The sequence below is a fragment of the Gavia stellata genome, chromosome 11 (genome assembly GCF_030936135.1).
Source record: "Gavia stellata isolate bGavSte3 chromosome 11, bGavSte3.hap2, whole genome shotgun sequence".
NCBI lineage: Eukaryota > Metazoa > Chordata > Aves > Gaviiformes > Gaviidae > Gavia > Gavia stellata.
In genome coordinates this window covers 7,051,886-7,067,775 of record NC_082604.1, presented here as the reverse complement: position 1 = coordinate 7,067,775, position 15,890 = coordinate 7,051,886, and the positions used below count along the sequence as shown (strand labels likewise).

The 15,890-nt window shown below is 36.6% G+C and overlaps 1 protein-coding gene across 1 annotated transcript in view; it reads left to right on the top strand.

The window, feature by feature from the left end:
- The first annotated feature begins 952 nt into the window (after positions 1 to 952).
- The window catches only part of PER2 (period circadian regulator 2), a 34,599-nt gene continuing 19,661 nt past the window's right edge, over positions 953 to 15,890 (top strand). The window contains exons 1-8 of the mRNA XM_059822509.1: positions 953 to 1,338; positions 1,924 to 1,992; positions 5,083 to 5,237; positions 5,751 to 5,872; positions 7,503 to 7,704; positions 9,298 to 9,349; positions 10,724 to 10,866; positions 11,206 to 11,284. Coding sequence (XP_059678492.1) covers positions 965 to 1,338; positions 1,924 to 1,992; positions 5,083 to 5,237; positions 5,751 to 5,872; positions 7,503 to 7,704; positions 9,298 to 9,349; positions 10,724 to 10,866; positions 11,206 to 11,284 — 1,196 coding nt within the window. The 5' untranslated portion in view covers positions 953 to 964. The remainder of the gene's footprint in view (positions 1,339 to 1,923; positions 1,993 to 5,082; positions 5,238 to 5,750; positions 5,873 to 7,502; positions 7,705 to 9,297; positions 9,350 to 10,723; positions 10,867 to 11,205; positions 11,285 to 15,890) is intronic.

Below are 15,890 nucleotides of genomic sequence, written 5' to 3'. Positions count from 1 at the left end.
CTCCTTTGATGGCTCTTCGATATTAGTATGTTCTTAATTCACTTCCATATACACTCTGATTTTTGAGCCCGGTGCATTAGAATTTGCTTTGAAAGCAGGATTTTTTTTGTTTTAAGCTTACTTCTCTAATAATGCAGAATTTTTACACACACCCCCAAATTGGTGGTAATCAGTGGATAAAATTATTCTCAGGCTTATTTGTGTCTTAGAATTTTTGTTCTTGATAAATAGGCGGGTTTGTGTACTTAGTTTCCCTGTTCCTATTGTACGTTCAATCTATCTACCTACACGGCTCTTGTACAAAGAAAGAAATGAAGAATTGGTCAAAATGGCAGAACTGATCTTAAAAGAAAAAAACACCATTATGTATGAAAAAGAAAAAAAAAACAACCCAAACAAAAAAAAAAACCAAAAACCAAACAACCCAAAACCCAAACAACCTCCAAACAAAGTAAGGAATCCTCTGATGACTGAATGGAATCTTTTTGTTCATCAGGGTAAACTGGAAGCCAGGGGAGTGGTTTTGCTGAAAATAATAATAGCTATTGTCCAAATCCAGGCAGTAAAACTGTCAAGTATTAAGTCGGAGGATAGAAAACAACTGAATATTTAAACTTTTAAGGAGTTTTTCATGTTTATTCCACTTCCTCTTTTTGTGTGGGTTTTTACTAAAAAATAAATACCTTTTCTATGATAAAACATTGTTAGATTTGTGATTATATTTAACTTCAGTATTTCAGCAGTGAAAAGTTTAATATATTAACCATGAATATCAATTTAATTTCATCAGTCAGTGAAAATTCCAGTTTGTAAGCAAAAACAAACAAGAAAATAATTATTTTCTTTCTTCCCTTTCTCCTCAGATTTGTGGGTCTGTACTTCGAAACAGAATTTGTACAGAGAGAAAATTCTGAATATGGCTTGATTTGCTCTTGATCTTGGTGGTGTTTCTAATGAGTGTCCCATGGACTCTATCAAGTTCAGAGGGTTCTACTCTAGCACTGAGGAGCAGAACCCAGAGCAGCAACCTGGTATCAGTGAAAACATTTCTTCATCATTCTCTTCAAAAGAGCAACAGAAAATGAGTGATTATTCTGGACTTGGAAATAACCATAGCCAGATGATAGCTGAAGATTCAGAAATTCAGACAAAGCCTGAACACTCTCATGAAGTTCTTCAGGAAGATATTGAAATGAGCAGTGGATCCAGTGGAAATGATTTCAGTGGAAATGACACAAATGAAAATTACTCGAGTGGGCATGATTCTCATGGCCATGAGTCTGATGAAAATGGGAAAGATCCAGCAATGCTCATGGAATCTTCAGACTGTCATAAAAGGTAGTAGCTAATATTAAATAAATTTCATTTTCATTTTTGTCACTGAAGGCTTTTTCCATTTGAATCTAATTTCTGAATAATAACTACAGTATAAAGTGTATTTTCAGATTGAAGCTGAGTGTTCTTTTCCACTAGTTAACTTGTGCTCTTGTATGATGTAAATTGTGTAATATATTATAACTCGTAAAGAGGCGGTCTCTAGTGTTCTGTGGGGCCAGATTAATTTGATTCTTTCTTCTCATCATTGTGTGTTTAATTGGCCTTACTTATATGTATTCTTGTAAACCAACTTCTATAATTGTACATCAAAAAGTGTTGGTCTGTTTTTATGTGTAAGGATGCAACTGTGCTATTTTCATCTTGTAAATAATAGCTTAGCGTACAGAGTAAAGCTACAGTAAAAGAACCTTCTTAGACAAATGTGTAACAGCTATAGTTTCCATTTGTTGTACCAGGCAGAAGCTTTTAAAGCTTTTTTTTCCCTAGATAGCCAGTCATTAATAGGAAAATGTGAAGCTAAAATGAACTAAAAGTTGTTTGTTAGATTTACTGATATTAACCTCTTTCTGTCTTTCCTGATTCTAGTTCAAGCTCAAATGCATTTAGTCTGATGATTGCAAACTCTGAACACAATCAGTCTAGCAGTGGATGCAGGTAAATTAATGTGCATATATTTTCAGTAATTTGCATGTATGTAATGCTAAATGCTGAAAACGAAATAGTGTTGTGTTTTGGTTTTGTTGTCTTTTGGCTAAACCTGGAGGAGTACACAAGAAAATCCTATCTCTGATTCTCTTCCTGTCCACAGTCAGTAGCATGTCCTATTAACCGCTTGGTTGAATTAGAGCTTTTTGTTGCTGTTCCATGCAAGTTGTGCAATAACCTTTCACATCATCATACTTCGTTTTGATTTGGTAGCTTAACTCTGTAATTTTATTTTTGTGGTTCACTTTGAATATTGCTTCAGCTCTAGAGGTTTGGTTTTTTTGAAGCTTTTCTTTAAATTTCTTGCTCTTCAGAACTTAGTCTGAAGCCCTTGCTGGGGACAACCTAGTAGTGTTTTAACATCAGAATTCACCCACTGAGTTGGATGTGTTCTGATGTCCAGCAGCCATATCATCTGCCTCTCCTGTGTTCCATTCGCCAGGATTCAAGCCTCAAGTCTGTAAGGATAAACCAACATCAGCTGCAGGAATCCCTTTGTATGAACTCTGCTTCTGACCCTGATAGCCTTGAGAAACCTGGTGGCATTGAAGGCTCAAATCTGGACACTTCAGAGTGCCCTGCTGTATTTTTTTTTTTTTTTTTAAAGTCAGCTTCTGATCAGGAGACCAAAACCTGATCCTGAGCAGATCAAGGATATCCAGCCTATAGCATGCTGATATTAGGACCCCTATCTACATGTACCTACCTGAAAGTGTTTCCACCTGATGCAGTTCTTAGAGAAGTGGTAAATTAAAATTACCCCTTTGCACCATTTGGTGCTTGATGAACTTACTGTCTGTGTCTGCCTTGCGGGCACCTGGAGATCTCGTTCCATGCTGTATTTTCAAGAGGAAATTGAGTTCTGGAGTTCATGTTGCTTAGTATCAAAGACAGAGTAAACCAAAGACATTTCTTAATCTTCCTTTCTTATTGATTTTATTTTCTTCACTGCAGGATTTTTGGAGGGTTACTTATTGCAGGTTTTCTGATATGGCTTTATTTTAAATCTCATTAATAGCTCTCTGCTCAGAAATAAATAGGAATCCAGATGATACAGCGTTTTCCCCAGCTGTCAGGCACAGTGCTAGAGGGTTATGGAGCAGAATCTAATCATCTTCTGGGAATAGGAGACTGAGGATATCTAGAGAGTGATCTTTAAAGAGAAAATAAGCTGATAAGCTATATGTTTAGTCTTCGATTCAAAGACTGCTGGGCTTTGGATTCAATATCGGCACCAACCAACTGCTTAATTTAATATCTGTAGGTATCTTTCCAATTCACTGTCTGAATAAAGCAAAATGGAAAGCTCCTATCTTTCTAGAACTTGTTTGGTCTGTCCTCTGCAAGTCAAGCCTCCCCTGTGGTTGGCTACTGTGCCTGATGCTACTGATCTTTGGAAAAACATTTTTGAGTTCCAGGAGGTCCATCTTCTGTATTTGCTGCTGCTGTAGGCTAATTTGGAAAGGTTTCTTTTCTTGCAAAAGAGTCTGACCACTCTCATGAAGCATGCTCGGAGAGTACGAAACCAGCAGTATGCTCAGTTATTTCATAATCTTTCCCCCCTTTCTTCCTCCCTACAGCTAGTGTAGGGGGTTCTTGTATTAACAAGGCCCTGTTTGATTGCATCAGTCCAAACTGTCAAGCCACGTTGTAGATGTGATTTCGATATACAGCATGAACATAATGTTTCCCAAGGGAGTACTATACTCTTTTGTCTTATCCCTTGCCATTATTTCTCAGTACAAAATGACCACTGATTAAGTGAATGCTATGTTTCTCGTAGTACCTTGTGATGTAAGCAAGAACAATGTGTATTCTCTAGCACAAGCCAGCTTTGTCACTTTCCAAGCATTTTTGGTGAAGTACACCCAACACCTGTCAGATGATTGATCTACATGAAGAACTTTTCAAACTTCCCAGAAAAATGTTCAGAAATCCTCTTGAAAATTACCTGGAAGCTGAAGCCACTTTATTGAGCACTTCAGACAGGGCAGTGCAGTTGCTAAAACCATTGTTTCTACAGTGGTTCTTAGGGTGACTTCTTAGAGACTACCAGCCATGACAATCAGGTGCTAAGAGACCACCTTCCTTTTGATGGGGAAGAATTTATTTTCAGGAAGGTTTAAGAAAAGTGCTAGAATTCTTTTGATTGTTGTGACTGATTAGCTTTTAAAATCTACTCCAATGAGAAAAGACAAGGTGATTTTTCATTTTAACTGCTTCCTATCCACCTGCCACCCATCTTTGTCATCCTCCCCCTCCCTTCTCTTACCTCCTTTTCTCTTCCTTTTTGATTTTGTCAGCAGCTCTTAATAATGGGGAGAGATATCAGGAACCGCAAAGGAGGGCAATAATTTTGATGCTGGCACGTTGGCACTGATAATCTCTGTAGTTTGACCTTCTACACTGAGACAGCGCTTGTGAATGTGCACCTGAGAAATACAAATGCAATTTCTCTCTCCAGCCTCCTCTGATTCTTTATCCTACATATTTAGTCAAGTTTCCTTATCTTATTTAATGTATTGTCATGCTTAACTGGGTTGTTCCAAGGATTTCTCCATTTGTTTTGTTAATTTGATGCTCTCCCACTGCCATTCCCTTTTCAGGGACCTTTCTTATGAGAACCTGCTCGAACAGGAGGTGAAGACTTGAATGGACCTCCTGCTTCTCTCCTTTGAAGTCCTTGAACATTTCTATGAGTTTGAATTTGAAAGGAACTAAGGAAAATACCACTAAAAAGGGAGGAGGGAGGCTGTGGCAAAAAAAAAAGTTCTCTGGTGCTTGGGTATATGTACTGTTGCACATACAGGGTACATTTTATAATAAGACTTCAGGTTGTGGTAAATCTTTCATTTTAAATTATTCTAGCTAATTTAAGAATTATTGTAAGATCTGAATGTTGATACTAAATACTGGAAAAGTTAATGTGGCTAGCTGTACAAATTTAGGTATGTGAGAGTATATTTGGGCTTTTATGAGGATGGTGTGTCACTTCAAGCATTCAAGTGACATTTTATTTTTTTGTCTTTAATCTTACAGTAGTGAGCAGTCCACTAAAGCCAAAACACAAAAGGAATTGCTGAAAACATTACAAGAGCTGAAAGCTCACCTTCCCTCTGAAAAGAGAATTAAAGGCAAATCTAGTGTCCTAACAACGTTGAAATATGCCCTTAAAAGCATTAAACAAGTTAAAGGTAATCAATTATGATACTTACCTAGATAATGCCAACCTGGATAAAATTAAACATTTAAAATAGGAAGTTAAATGTGGTTGTCTGTGTAAAGCTAAGTTTATTATGTTTGAAAACTTCACTAAACAGATGTTTTCATTGTTCCCATTTGTTGGCTCTGTTAACTTGTGTTCCTTTGGGAGTTAAAGCAGCTTTCTAGATGCTAGATATTTTACTGATATTTGTTGAGTTAAAAATTAATTTGAAACAACTTACAATTTCATACTACTTGAACTGCCAAATAGACCAAAATATATGTTCACATACATATGGGTATATTAAGATGGGTAAATTTATTTGGGTTACTGATGAGGAAGCTCTACAAGGAAAAACTAATCTGGAGTAGTACCTTGATTTCCCAACTGCCCATTATGTGCTTATGCCAAAAAAGGTTTTGTTCATTTACCACTTCCAGGCTGGATGTTTATTGATGAGATTTTTAATTCTGACTATAAGTTGTTTAATGTTCTCATGTAGCCAATGAGGAATATTACCAGTTGTTGATGATTAATGAATCCCAGCCTGCTGGACTCAATGTGTCATCTTACACGGTAGAAGAAGTGGAGACTATAACCTCAGAATACATAATGAAAAATGCGGTGAGTATGGTGACCCAAGTCTACAGTGTGTACTGAAAATGTTTTCTAGAACTGGAATTCTCAGGCATGCCTTCTTTTTACAAGGTAAGAGTTGGTAGCTAGGCCAGTAAGCTGAAGAAGCTGGCTTTTGCCTTCCAGGGGATGTAGAGTAGAAACTCTGAGCCTTCACAGAGTTTGCCAATAGCACCTTGATCTAAGCTTTTTTCTGTCAGTTAGGTGGGAAGTAAGTAGTCTAAACTCCTTGGTCCTCTGAATTGTACCTCATGCTTAGAGATGATAGTGTGACATATCTCAACACCAATGTGATATAATGCACTGGGAGACATCATTAGTTTTCATTTTAGAACATCTGCTGAAGTTGGAGAGTAACTCTTTACAAATTTTAGTCAGGGCACACTGTGAATCATTTCAGCTTATCCTTATTAGTAGGGGTTATTTGCTGTTTCACGAGTTCTTTGTGTTAGTGTGACTGAAAAGTGATGAAAGTGTTGGAATCGCTGTTTGTTGTGTTCTCTTCTGCGGTATTTGTCTAGTCTTTGCAAGTCGTATAGGCTTACTATGTGATCCAGTGATACTGTGTCGTCTTGTCTAGATAAGAACAGCTATGGCGATCAATGGAGTTTTTATCAGTAAAATGATAGTCTGAATGATATTTTTTTATTATTATTTGTTTTCCGCATTCCCAGTGTTTTAAGGGTGTATTATGGAGTCTTCAAAAAAAGAATTGCATCTAAACTTATTAGACTACCTTCCACTATTTTGTTTTTTCCTGAAGCCTCTGCCTGAATGTATGAAGTTCTGAAATCAATAAAATAATGGCATGATGGGGGATGTTCCCTAGCTTGAAGTAGGTGGGTTTTGCTGTATCTATGAATAGTAAAGGTTGCCCACAAGGTAAAATAATAGGAAGTCTCAATAGAGTACAACTGAGAACTTCAGCCAAATATCATCATCGTCATTGTTCAATTGATCTGAAGCATCTGAGTTTGTGAAACTGGTGTTCTGACGACAGCTCTTAACTTTGTGTATAGTGTTAGTGGATAGAGCACTAAAGGTTATGACGCAGGAAACTCTTCTGTGTCAAGAAGAAAAACAAAGTAAAATGATACAAGTGGAGTGTGTGTATGGTTGTGTGGGACTTTTTTTTTTCCACCTGTCTACTCATTGTTTTACCAAGTGGTGTAGAACACTTTCTTCATTTTTGCAGTGGATGGACAAGCTAACGTAAACAGGCTTTCACAAAACAGTTGAATTTCATGAACGTAAAATATGCCTGTAGCAAGCACAAGGAAAATGTGCGGGTTTATAGCTGGAAGCTCTTTAATTCTTAATTCATAAATTCATTCTGCATCATAAAATTTTAGGCAATGATATTTATAGCTTGTAACCTGGTAAGATGCTAGTGTATTATTCGTATTTCATAGCTCAAAAAGTGTACTGTCTGTCTACTTCATAAGTAGGTTGATTTTTATTTTATTGCTTCCTAAACAGACGTGGTTTAACACTATTTCCTGATTTTTTTATTTTGAACTTATTAATGCTTTTATATCTTAAGAGTTTTTCTAAGAAATACATACTGGATTGAAGAATGTTTTAAACTGTCTAAATAATTTGAGATTTTTGGTTTTAGGATATGTTTGCTGTAGCAGTTTCTTTGATTACTGGGAAAATATTGTACATCTCTGATCAAGCTGCTTCTATTCTCCGCTGTAAGAGGGGTTATTTTAAAAATGCCAAATTTGTGGAGTTCTTGGCACCTCAGGATGTCAGTGTGTTCTATACTTCTACTACCCCATACAGATTACCATCGTGGAATATTTGCAATAGAGCTGGTGAGTGTTCTCAACAGCAGGTATTTCTCTGACCTTATTTCAGTCACGCAAATGCAAGTACTTGAACTGATTTTTAATATCCTTCCATCCTTGTCCATCACTTTTTGAGGGTGTAACACAGATGCATTATTAGAACATCTCTGAAAAATACTAGATGTGTAACACACTTATGAATCAGCAAGGCTTATCTTTTGGCTAAAAGTCTTCTGAATGTCATTGCTTATTGGTTCTTGTGCCCCTTTCGTCCAAATGATGAATGAAAAGAAAGTTAGTATTCATACCAAATGGTAGGTTTGCTTTCCACTTTTACTAGCAATCAAATGACTGCAATTTTTCTTTAAAATTTCTTTTCTTCAGATATAAGGTTGATACTATTCTGCCTTCTTCCTTTTAAAATGGCTATGATTTGAATACTGGACACCTTGATTACAGTGTAGAAAGATGTACTTCAGCTAACCTCACTGTGCATTCAGCAAGTGTAATCATATCTCTATTCTTTTAGCCTTAGAAAAATTACATTAGACATGCTAATGGTGAAGGATCAGACATCTTAGGGCACTTGATACTGGTTTGTGGGAGGATTGTTTCGCTAATGTAGCTACAGCTGTTAAGAACTGAGAAATAGCTGCCAACTATTTTAACCAAATACTTGAAATTCAAGGTCTGCTCTAAATCTTTGAAATTCCAATCCATTGTATACTAAGTCTATTAAGTTAAGTCAGACTGTGAACCATATTTAATCTGAAAAAAATAATTATCAATAAATGTATAGTAAGTAATGCATACATAAAGCAGGTAGGAAGAGACCTTGTGAAGCCTCTAGTCCAACCTCTGGCTCAAAACAGGGCAAGGGTGATTTCTGACCATGTGATCCTAATTACAGATCTTACTCAATTATGCATTTTTTTCTGAAATGTTTTCTGTAATTTTATTATGTTTGTGCATAGCTTCAAATTTCAAAAATGCAGTAAGTAGAACTATGCACACTATCCCATGTATCAGCTGCCATAGAATATAATATCCAAAAGTATTGTGCCATGAGGTCCTTGAAAGACCAGAGCTTGCCTTGAAAAACAGTCTGTGGCTACTCTGGAAAAGGAGGGAAATAGGCTTAAAAGGTGAGAGGAAGCCTTCATGAAAAATTCTCTTTTTTTGGCTGGTGTGGGGGTGGGGTGGAGGTGGGAGGAGGGGTGGTAAGTGGATTTGATGATCTGGCTGTCTGAGTGCCTTTCTAGGAAGAAGGTCCAATTTTAGGGTCCCAGATAATCAAACATTTTTGGTCAGCTCTATAAAGTACAGTGGAAAAGCTGATAAGAGTAAACAGCTCAAACTGGAGAACTGTTTAGATATGTTTTTGGCAGAAGACTTAACAAGCAAGCAGCTGTGATTCACACAGCAGTCTCAGAATCTGAGTGGTATTCAGGTTTAGTTGCTTATGAAGTACGTTGTTTAGCAAATATGTACGCAGACTTCAGGGGACGTAAACTTTTTAAAAGAATTCAGCCTTTGTCATTTAAGGAAAAATTCTTTTTTTAAATATCATAATCTTGTAGTAATTTGTAACTTTTTATGAAATATGTTTAATATTTCTAGAGTCTTCCACCCAGGATTGCATGGAAGAGAAATCTTTTTTCTGTCGCATCAGGTAAGACAACAGTATTATAAAGCTTAGTGTTATATTATGAAACCATGCATTACAAAAGTATTTGACTTTTATAAGAATAATATGGTATGTAAGTTTCTTACTTTTCCATAATGTGAACATAAGGTAAAACATATGCATGTCCCCTAGTTGATTAACTTCTAGAAGCTACGGAGGAAACTGCAAAGTAATTTCAGGAAGTTGTATCTTAAAAGTTAATCAGTGTGAATATTGACCTTTGCACCATAAAGGAAGCTGAAGTATCTCCTACTGCTATGGAAAGTCTTCAGTTCAGGTTAATTGAACTGTTCTGTTCAGCACCTACTACAGAGCCTCCTTCATTCTAGAAGACTAACGTCTAATCTTAAATTTATCTCAAGTGTCCTGTAGAGAAAGATGCATGAGGGTAACTTGACTTGTCTGTTTTGCAGTTGCTAGATGACTCAGTTCCTTTGGTTTTGCTTTTCTTCCTTCTTTTCCTGCCCCCACTCCCTTTAGTTGCTTTTATTTAGGAAACGCTAGCAACTTACTCCATGTTCTTTCTTGTGCAATTTGATTTCATGTTGCTTATTGCCTCTCTGGTAGCATTTCCGAAAACAAAAACTGTGGATCTCATTACTTAATTACTTCTGGAGTAAATAAATACTTATCATTAAGGTACAAGTAAACTTTAAACAAAGTAAAGATAATGCACCACTCCAGAGCGTTGGATTGGATGTAGTGTAAAGATATTGCTGATGTTATTGTAGACTTTTTTTTGTCCAACTAACGTTGGTTCCAAAAGCTTTAGTTTTATAAAGCTGTGTTGTTACAAACTTACTATAACTGAAATATTTTAATTTTTTTGGTCACTGTCTAAATGGTTGTTATTTTCATTACTATGCTTTGGATTCTTGAGTAAGCAACTGTTGTTATAGGTGAGAACTTCTGAGTCTTTGTTCTTTTTAAGTTGGCATAAATATTGAGTAAAAGAAGGTCTTTATGTAAACTGAGGGGATATAGCAGTCTTCATAAAATACAACTATAAACTCATTCCTCTGAAAGGTATAATGTCAAGGATTAAGATTATTGGATCAACGAAATCTGTTTTAGAAAGTGGGTTTTTCTTTTTCCATCAAACTTCCGTTTAAAGTAATTTGTTTCAGGCAATAGAGAGGACAACGTATTCTTTATTGCAGTTGGTATGCAAAGGATGCCATCAGAATTAGGTTCTCTTCTACCAAAAAAAAAAAAAAATTGGAAAGTTAAGTTCTTGGATGCTATTTTAGCAGCTATCATACAGTCCTTGTGTCATAAGGAAATTACAATAGATAAATTAAAACTGTGTTTAGCATAAGATGAATCTGTTGAAATAATTAACTCTGTTTTAATTATTAGTGCGGGAAAGGAGCGTGAAAATGAGATTTGCTATCACCCGTTTCGGATGACTCCTTACCTTATCAAAGTGCAAGATCCGGAAATAGCAGAGGACCAGCTTTGCTGCGTGTTGCTTGCAGAAAAAGTACATTCTGGCTATGAAGGTAATCCTTGAATGCACAAAGACTAATTGGGTTCTCTGAAAGTAAGAACTGTTCTATGTTCTGCTACAGGAATTTCCTTGTGGTGTAGCACAACTGAATTTCAGCCTAAGAAAGCCAACTATATGAGTTATTATCAGTGATCTCTAGTTTTATTAAAGTAAAGATAATTCGTTCTGTTCTCTGTCCTTGCTGAGAGGCTGTGAGCTAGCAAGCTGCTTTCCTATATACTCTTAGGCAGACTTTTAGACTTTACTCAGTATTTAATAGAAACATGTTGCTTGAAGTATTTTATGTAGGCAAAAAACCCCACTTGTTAATCTGCTTTTATTTTTCTCTCAGCACCTAGAATTCCTCCTGACAAAAGAATTTTTACAACTACGCACACACCAACCTGTTTGTTCCAGGATGTAGATGAAAGGTAACTTAAAAAAAATACTCTTTTTCAATTTACTGATACGCAAGCTATCCAGTGTCTTTTCGGGTATTTTAAGGATTTAATTAAGATGTCTGTGTGGGGTTAAAAAATTATGTGACTACTGAAGAGTGTTTAACCCAAGAAAAGTAAATCCCCCAATTTTCAGTAAGCATGAAAACACATACTGTGGTATTTAAGTGGAAAACTGTTGTTTGTCTGCTAACTACGTGTTCTTCCGTTTTCCTTCCATTTGGGCTAAATCTGGACATAATGAATGAAAACCATGGTCAGGAAAATTCCCGTGCTAATAATCATTACTTATATGAGGTTTTTAGTTTTTAGTTTTAAGTTTGAGCCAATTAATAACAAACAATATGCTGCTGTCACTTTCTGCTGGCCCAGATACAACTAGAGGTGTATCTTTTAAATGCAACGTTAGAACTTTTTAAAAAAAAAAAAAAATTTCTGTGTTCTCAGTTCAAACTACAGTCTTCATAGTTCTTGCTGGTTTTGTCTGTATTAAACTGCTCAAATTCTACTGGCTGAAGACTTCACATTGCTTTGACAATCATGGAAGCTGATTGGAGTGAGTATTCTCATTACAGAGCAGAACCAAATATGCTGCCTGTGATCTTAAGGCATATGCAGAGGTTCAGGAACTAAGGTGTAAAGCAAGCTTTCCTTTAGTCTTCTGGATTGCTTTTGCCTGGGGCCTTTCAAAGGATGTTTAGATGATGGAAACGTGAGATCTATGAAAAGAATGGCAGATACTTCAGAGTTAGGAGCATACTTGGCTGAGGAGGAGTCTTAACAAGCTTTAAGGAGAGGGATGCACTTTGGAATATTGTAGTGTTTTGAAGACTTGGCTTGACAAGAGAATTCACTTGTTCCTGAGTTGAAAACACAGGCCACCTTTTCCCTTTCTTTCTCTTCCTCTTCCCTTGTTTTACTTGATGTTTTCTTTATGATAGTTTCTGATATGCTGTATGTGGGATTTTGATTTTTTTTTTTTCTCCTTAGTGAAAACTAATTTGGCTGCAATAGTAGCATCTGACTTCTGAGATTCTCCCCTCCTCTTGTTTTTAAGCATTCCAAGAACGCTAAAATTTTCTTTGTAGGTCTAGATGGGGAGGATGTCTGCAGACTGAATAGCAGTATAATAGACAATTTTAGATTTCTGTGGTATCTTTTGGGTGGGAATCTTCTTGTTTCTGAAGAAATATGCTGTTCTTGGCAAAATCTTTAACTACAGCAGGAGAGAGAGGGATTGGGGGAAGGGAGGTTATTGGGAAGTTTGGCTAAGCTGGAGTCAATAAAGTAAAAAAAAAATTACTGTTTGACTTTTGAGACGATTTATCTGCGGAGAGGTCAGGCACATCAGTATTACTGCAGTGTTTTTATTACAAGAGAATTGCAAAAGGTAGGTGTTGGAGATTACTGTAGAAGAAGACAATGACTAATCAGTGAGGATAAGTTTGGACTTTAAGGTACAGCTATTTTTGACTAACTTGTGCAGACATTGTGGCTTAGTGTGAAGGCTTCCTGCAGGATAGAAGACAACGTAGTGCTGACAAACTGTTTTTTCCGTGGTATGCTTTATACAGTCTCTCTAAACAGCTTAAGTTGACAAAAGAACTACTTAGTCCAGTATAGTTCTGTCCTTTTCATGGATTTTTCTCTCTTCCTCATTCCCACATGTCCTCCAAGCCAACTGCAACTTCACAGGGTGGGTTTATCTTTTCAGATAGGTTAATGGCACAATGTAAAGCTTCCTTTCCTCCACGCGCCCCCAGCTCACTTATTTTCCAATAGCCACTTAACAGAAATGGCAAGATTACTAAATGGAGAGCTTTGCCCTTATTCTTGGGCTTGGGTGGAGTGAGCACGGTAAATCCCTTCTCTATGGCTACTATGGAAGCTTCTTTCCTGTTAGTCTGGTGTTACCACTTATTCTCAAATACCATTTTTGAACACTCACGGTCAGGGTTGATTACATCTTGGTCTGATGTTAGGACTTTGTTTCATTTATTTCTGTTTTTGTGATTTGTGTGGTTGATTTTGCTTTTAGTTATTTAACTCCTGAGAGCACTGGCAGCCAGATAAATGTTTACCAAGATATGCATATGCAATTTATTACTCCTAAGCTCTCCAGGGTTAGGTGGAATACACAAAACAATAGATGCTTAGAGAAAGCGGAGTCTAATATTTAAAAATACACAACTGAACACCTGCTGTTGAGTGAGAATTGTTCATAATATAATGCTGAAACTGTTGCCTGACTTGCATAAAATAAAGTTAATTCTGTAATCAGTATGTGTTCATGGGTTGGAAAAATGCTTATTTGTCCTAACTCTGCAAGTGGATCTCTGTACAGAATATGTTAAGTAAAAATAAATATTTTCCTGAAATTAAGTAGATCATTCCTGTATACATTTGTCTTTGAAATGTATTTTGTTTCTTGACATTTATGATGGCTGTAAGGAGTTCTATATAGTTCACAGTGGAGCGATCTTAGTAAATGAATTTAAAGCAGCTTCCTATTTAATAGGAATAAGAATATAAAGAGACTTATTCACGTTGTTTTGACACTTTAAATGTCATTCTATAAAACACAAACTAAACTTGCTGCCTCTCCTCATCAGCCATTCTTATGCCATATGTGCATTTGCATTCATGAAATGAGTTTATTAACTTAAACTCTGAATTATTTTGAGTTACTTGTTATGAGGAAGCATGATGATGCTGAGGTACTGCCTCTAGTAGTAGACAGTAAATGAAGTATTCTCAAATACAGCATAATGTGATCACAGAGATGATGGTTGGAAGGGACTGCTGGAGGTCTCTGTTCCGTCCTTTTGCTTGAAATGAAACCGTTGCCCAGTTCTAGGTTAGGTCAGCTGTGACCTTGTCTCAATAATGCCTGAAAACATCCAAGGAGAGAGATTGCACAATCTCTGTGGGAAACTGTTCCTATGTTGCACTACTCACTTTGTTAAAAAACTTTTCCTAACATCCAGCATAAGCTTTCCAGACTGCAATCTGGGGCCATTGCCTATAGTTTTATTGTCTGGCATCACCAAGAAAATTTAACTCCATCTTTGCAACCTCGTCTCTCCAGAGTTGAGGGAAGCTCCTGGATCATCCCTTAGCCTCTTCTTCATTGGAACAGGCAAGCCCAGCTCAATCTCTACTCATTGGTCTTATATTCTAGATCCCTCACTCTTCCAGTGAGCTTCGTATCAGTATCAAAATGCGTAGGGGATTTTTTTTTTGCATATTAGTGACTGAATTTGCATCTTTCTTTATAACTAGGTTAATAAATAACAGTTTAAAATTTGATCCCTTTTAGGTTAGGTGTTCTGTCACAGCACAAAGAAATGTAGAGTTTGCCAGGCTTTCGTAAAGCAGGGGGCAAAGAATAGGAAAAATGCAAACCAAAAGTCGTGTTTTCTTCTACTTCTTACAGTGTTATTTGATGAAGTCCTAACTGAAGTTGTTCAGAGTTGATTAGTATTTTAAACTCCTCTAGCAGCATAACTTTTCTTACGTGCTTTGAACTTGGAAGTGTTTTTAAATGTCCATCTGTCAAAATGGTATGATTTGATGAGTTTCATGCCAGTTTCAGCTTTGTAAAATTGTTGCTTTAGATCATCCATAAGCTCTTAAGACTCATTATTTAACTAATTGCTTCAATAATAAGGCATTATTTGCTATCCTCATTTTCCCCTGAATATCTCAGCCTCTTTGCCAGAAGGGTATGTTTGATGTTTTGGGGAACTGATCTAATTCCAGTGGGTCATTGGAAGTGCAATGTTGAAGGCGTTTGTCCCACAACACTTTTGAGTTCCAACGCAACACAGAACCTGTGTCTGTGGTGCACTGCAGCTAAGTTAGTCATTAAAGCTATTCAGATACCTGAGTATCTTTCTGCTCCTGGGCATTTGTCAGTGAATGGGGCTGGGGGGAAGGTATGCAGTGCTTTGAGTTTACAAGATAACTTGTGATCTGGCAACTTCTTCAACATTACTGAGTAGTACTGACTTAATGCATTATTTTTTTTTCCAAAGCATATTTTTGGTGGTTAGCTTTCAGGGTAAAGTACAAACTGACATTTGTGAACTTTCACTCTTTCTCCTTAATATGAATGCTTTAAGTGATTAATGAAAATGATTTCATCACATGAATTAGTTGTTCACATCATCAGAAGTGGTCATTGATAATGTACAGGAATTCAGTAACAATTAATTCTCTATTTTAATTAGTAAGCTTGCTTCCTTGCAGCTCTTCTATGAGTTGAACTCTTAACCTGCCTGTGAGAAATTTTTCTTGAGTCCTAGTCAACTATTCTGTTGCTAGTTCAGCTATAGCAATCCTGTGATACTTACCGTTGGCTTGTAGCCCATAGGTTGGGGTACTATTTACCTTCATGAGAGTTTTACAAGATTAAACTTCATTAATGTGTTGTGGGTAGAGTGAGAGTGCACTTCACTTGTAAGAGAGAAGCAGCAATGTACTTTATTGATATAAAACAGTGAGTTAACAAAGTTCAATGGTAAATGCGACAGTGTTTTAACAAGATTTGGTGGCAAGGTACACTTGGACTATTTAC